The sequence below is a fragment of the Augochlora pura genome, unplaced genomic scaffold (assembly GCF_028453695.1).
Source record: "Augochlora pura isolate Apur16 unplaced genomic scaffold, APUR_v2.2.1 APUR_unplaced_845, whole genome shotgun sequence".
NCBI lineage: Eukaryota > Metazoa > Arthropoda > Insecta > Hymenoptera > Halictidae > Augochlora > Augochlora pura.
In genome coordinates this window covers 1-5,444 of record NW_027589231.1, presented here as the reverse complement: position 1 = coordinate 5,444, position 5,444 = coordinate 1, and the positions used below count along the sequence as shown (strand labels likewise).

Here is a 5,444-nt window from a genome sequence, read left to right as displayed (position 1 = left end):
TTAAGTGGCCATCGCAAGTCCGGAGGACGTTTTAAAAACGTTCTTGGAACAACATATTGACTCCTATCGAGTCCCTAAAATTCCCACATTTTTTCGTGACGATCCGGCATTATGGTTCCTCCAGGTAGAATCTTCCTTGTCCGCGTCTCGCATCACTACTCAAAAGACAATGGCCGACATTGTTGTATCGGCATTGACTTTTGACGAGATCGCATCGATCCGCGATATATTGTCCGCGACACCACGAGCACCGCCCGGTGCCGAAAATATGGCGCGTCCTTAGATCAAGAATCTCAAGGCACTTCCTCGAAGGGCGGAATTTCCGATAGTGACGGACCACAACCCCTCACCTTCGCGTTCGGGCAACGTGCCGACAAGGCGTCACCACGCCAACTTCGTCAGCTGTCGCTATCGTCTGCTTATCGCTATTTTCAACACAAATCGAGCACCGCCCGGTGCCGAAAATGTCGTCGTAGACTCTCTTTCGCGAGTTGATACTTTTCATCTCGCCGCCAACACTTCACACGAAGAGTTGGCCCAATCACAAGAGTCCGACCCCGAACTCAAAGAGTTATTGTCCTCCACCGACCACTCGCTGGCCCTGCGGCGAATTCGGTGGGGACCGGATCAAATAGCGATCGTGAGCGACCTCGCTGGCGAAGTTTTACGACCGTACGTTCCGAGCCCCCTTCGGAAATCGATTTTTGAATCGTTTCATGCGCCTGCGCATCCGAGCGCAAAAATCACGGATCGCGTGATTCGTAAGCGTCAATATTGTATATAGTTTTAACAAATGTAAAAAAAAAAAATGAATCACCGTTCCCACGCCTCATGGACAAACTGCCGTGAGCCTCTGCTCTGCGAGGCAGACCTGTATCGTGCGCTGTAGCGAGCATCGATCTGCCCGTACGCACGTAGTGGGTACTACGTGCGCATCTACGTACGTAAGTAGATGGCGCCGGTGCATGATACATGTGGGGAATCTGGGGTTTTATCCCTAATTCCCTAGGCGGCTCCGCATCAAGCAGTTGGCAACACTTGCTACCAACCGTTGCCGCTCGCGTTCCGTTGAGCGTGATGCATTCTACTTAGAACCCTTGATTCGATCAGTCGCAATTCTACTTCGGGCGTTAGATCAGATAAGTCGCATTTTGTAATCGCGCAGTCATGTATCATATAACCCTACATACATTGTTTGACATTGAACATTGTTTACTCATTGTACTCTGCTCAGTAAATTATGTGGATCGTGCATTTGAGGTTAAATTCACCAGTCTGTCCATAGTTCAAAATGCCTACAAGACGACGTGCGAACATCGGTCGCCGCACAAGACATGCAAGCCAGCAACAAGTGTATTCACAGAACTTAAGCGAAGAAAGACAAAATATAATAAGAGAAAATGCCCGATTGAGACAACGCGTGAGCACACGAAGATCATTGGCATCATACAATCGCTTGGCATTCCAATATGATTCCACTACGAACTACAGTGATGATGACAATTTAGATATTGGACCAATGACGACTGTATGCCGATATTGCAATGCGTTAAAGTTCAAAAGAGAAACGGCTGGATTGTGCTGCGCAAGTGGAAAAGTCAAACTGGATCCATTACTTACACCACCACAACCACTGAAACCATTGTTCGATGGAAGTGATCCCGATTCCAACCATTTTCTTCAACGCATCCTTGAATACAATAACTGCTTTCGCATGACTTCCTTTGGAGCTAATATCATTCGAGATGGCGGCTTCATGCCGACTTGCAAGGTAAAAGATACAACACACACAACCAATCACTCACACCAATCAATCACACCAACACAATGAATTGCAACACATGACAACTACACATACACCACACACTACACCATCACACGATCAGAAGTCACACCGTATTCTTCAACAAATGATTGTTTGTAATTACAGATAAAAGGACAAATATATCATTTACATGGTTCAATGGCGCCAACACCAGATGAACCGCAAATATATTTCATTCCGTCGATGGTGGATCAGCTGAATGTGCGGTGCAATATACAGGGAACACAACAGTTAAAGAGACGAATTATTGAACAGTTGCAAGCATTTTTTCACGCTAATAACGCTGCGGTTAATATGTTCAAAATAGCATTGGAACGAATGCCATCGGATACGCACAAATTTGTCATAAGAGCGGATCGTACCCCAACAGGTGAACATGTGCGAAGATTCAATGCACCCACCGTTGATGATGTTGCTGCAATTATTGTTGGCGATCCAACTAAATCACGAGACATTGTCGTTCAGCGAAGAAGCAATATCAAGCATCGTGTAAACGAGACACATCGTTTGTACGATGCGTTACAATATCCAATCATTTATTGACAAGGGCAAGACGGATACGACATCACGTTGAAGATGGTCGATCCAATTACAGGTACAATATTCACACACTAATTATTGCTATTATTGGTTTCCATTAACAATCCATTTAATTTTGCATTTTCAGGCGTATCAACGAACAAAAATCTAAGCGCAATGAATTACTATGCATATCGTATGATGATTCGTACACATGTGAAGAATGTCATTCTGAAGTGCCGTCGGCTATTCCAGCAATTCGCTGTCGACATGTATGTCAAAGTAGAGACTGAACGTTTAGCGTTCATCCGATTCAATCAGGCAAAGCTACGATCTGAGGACTATATACACTTGCGTGATGCTATTCATTCAGATGGTAATGTTCAGAATATTGGACGCCTGACGATTCTCCCATCATCTTATATCGGAAGCCCACGCCACATGCACGAATACGCTCAAGACGCTATGACGTACGTGCGAAATTATGGAACTCCGGATTTATTTATTACGTTCACATGCAATCCGAAGTAGACGGAAATTGAACGTGAGTTGGACCCAGTCCAAAAACCGCAAGATCGCCATGACATAATCGCCAGAGTATCTCATCAAAAACTCAAGGTTATGATGGATGTGCTTACTAAGTATCGAGTTTTTGGTGGCATACGTTGTTATATGTACTCGGTGGAATGGCAGAAGCGTGGACTACCGCATGCTCATATCCTAATTTGGTTGCTGAACAAATTACATTCAAACGAAGTGGATGACATCATATCAGCTGAAATTCCTGATCCAGTCACTTATCCCCATCTACACGACATTGTGACGACACAGATGGTGCATGGACCCGTGCGGTGCATTAAATCCATTATCGCCTTGCATGACTGATGGAAAGTGCACAAAACGATATCCGCGACCGTTAGTTGCTGAAACAGTTACAGGGAACGATGGATATCCAGTTTATCGTCGGCGTTCAAAAGAAGATAATGGCCGAACTATCAAAGTTAAAGTTCAAAATCAAGAGATTGAGATCGGAAATGAATTCATTGTACCATATTGCCCGCTGCTATCACGAATTTTCGAAACACGTGCGAACGTTGAGAGTTGTCATTCGGCCAAATCAGTCAAATATTTGTGCAAGTACGTCACAAAAGGCAGCGACATGGCTGTGTTTGGTATTGCGTCGGAAAATGCGAATGACGAAATCAGCAACTTCCAAATGGGCAGATACGTCAGTACTAATGAAGCACTGTGGCAATTATTGTCATTTCAAATTCATGAAAGATATCCCACAGTTGTACATTTAGCAGTGCATTTGGAAAATGGACAAAGAGTTTACTTCACTGAGGCTAATGCGGCACAACGAGCTGAGAGACGAGCTGAGAGACCACCATCGACAACATTGACTAGCTTTTTTGCAATGTGTGAAGCAGATCCATTCGCAGCGACGCTGATGTACGTTGAAATGCCCAAGTATTACACTTGGAATCAATCAACAAAGAACTTACAACGTCGCAAACAAGGAACCCCAGTTCCAGATTGGCCACAGTTGTTTTCCACTGATGCGCTAGGTCGCATGTATACTGTTCATCCTAGAAATGATGAATGTTTTTATTTGCGACTGCTGTTGGTAAATGTACGTGGACCAAAATTATTTGCGCATTTTAAAACTGTGAATGGCTACCAATGCCAAACATATCGAGAAGCATGTCAACTTTTGGGTTTGCTGGAGAACGATTCTCATTGGGATTTAACACTTGCGGATTCAGTTGTTTCATCAAATGCGTACCAAATACGAACGCTGTTCGCAATTATCATCACCACATGTTTTCCTTCACAACCAATTCAGTTATGGAACAAATACAAAGACGACATATGTGAAGATATCTTGCATCGCTTGCGCATTCAAACGAATAATCCCGACATGCAAATAATCGATGAAATCTACAATGAAGGATTGATTCTGATTGAGGATCAATGCTTGACTATTGCAAACAAGCTACTGATTGAAGTAGGAATGATTGCGCCAAATCGATCGATGCACGATGCATTCAACCAAGAATTAAATCGAGAGCTGCAATACAATGTTGATACATTGCAGGAATTCGTTCGAAATAATGTGCCGTTGCTGAGTGAACAGCAAAAACAAGTATACGAAACATTAATGCAAGCGGTGGACAATAATACTGGTGGTCTATTCTTCCTGGACGCACCTGGGGGAACAGGGAAAACATTTGTAATTTCATTGATTTTGGCCACTATTCGATCAAGATGTGACATAGCTTTGGCGATAGCATCATCTGGAATTGCGGCGACTCTTCTAGATGGCGGTCGTACAATTTAAACACAATTGATACTCCAACATGCAATATTTCCCGATCCAGTGCAATGGGAAAATTGTTGATGCAATGCAAGCTCATTGTTTGGGATGAGTGCACAATGGCACATAAGAAATCACTTGAAGCACTTAACTTCACACTGAAGGATCTTCGGCGAAATAACAACATCTTTGGCGGCTTGATGATATTGTTGGCAGACGATTTCAGGCAGACGTTGCCAGTAATTCCCCGTGGAACGCCTGCAGATGAATTGAATGCTTGCCTGAAGGCATCACCTTTGTGGAATAACGTAAAAACATTATCGCTAACCACTAATATGAGAGTTCAACTTCAAAATGATCAAAGTGCTGCACAATTTTCCAAACAATTGTTAGCTGTTGGAAATGAAAAAGTCCCAGTTGATGCGACAACTGGATTAATTACTCTTACCAACAACTTTTGCCGATTTGTAGACTCTCAATTAGCTCTTATTGAAAATGTTTTCCCAAACATTAGTGAGAATTATCAGAATTATGCTTGGTTAAGTCAACGAGCAATTCTCGCCGCAAAGAATAATGATGTACACGCACTGAATTTCACCATTCAATCAAAAATCGCTGGCGATTTGGTGACATATAAATCCGTTGATTCCATAACAAATCCCGATGATGTAGTAAATTATCCAACGGAGTTTTTGAACTCTCTGGAGTTACCAGGATTTCCACCACATAACTTGCAACTCAAAGTTGGTTCAGTTATTATGATATTGCGTAATTTGAATCCAC

At 43.1% G+C, this 5,444-nt stretch overlaps 2 protein-coding genes across 2 annotated transcripts; both read left to right on the top strand.

The window, feature by feature from the left end:
- Window positions 1-2,085: 2,085 nt before the first annotated feature.
- On the top strand, window positions 2,086-5,438 carry LOC144478124 (uncharacterized). The gene is made up of 2 exons (XM_078195842.1): window positions 2,086-2,420; window positions 2,493-5,438. The coding sequence occupies exon 2, from the start codon at window positions 3,183-3,185 to the stop codon at window positions 4,683-4,685; it is 1,503 nt and encodes a 500-aa protein (XP_078051968.1). The 5' UTR covers window positions 2,086-2,420; window positions 2,493-3,182; the 3' UTR covers window positions 4,686-5,438.
- LOC144478125 (uncharacterized) lies at window positions 4,730-5,404 on the top strand (the record flags this gene model as incomplete). Its single annotated transcript, XM_078195844.1, has 1 exon — window positions 4,730-5,404. A coding segment is annotated over exon 1 (675 nt), but the record flags the coding sequence as incomplete, so codon positions are not given.
- Window positions 5,439-5,444: the final 6 nt, after the last annotated feature.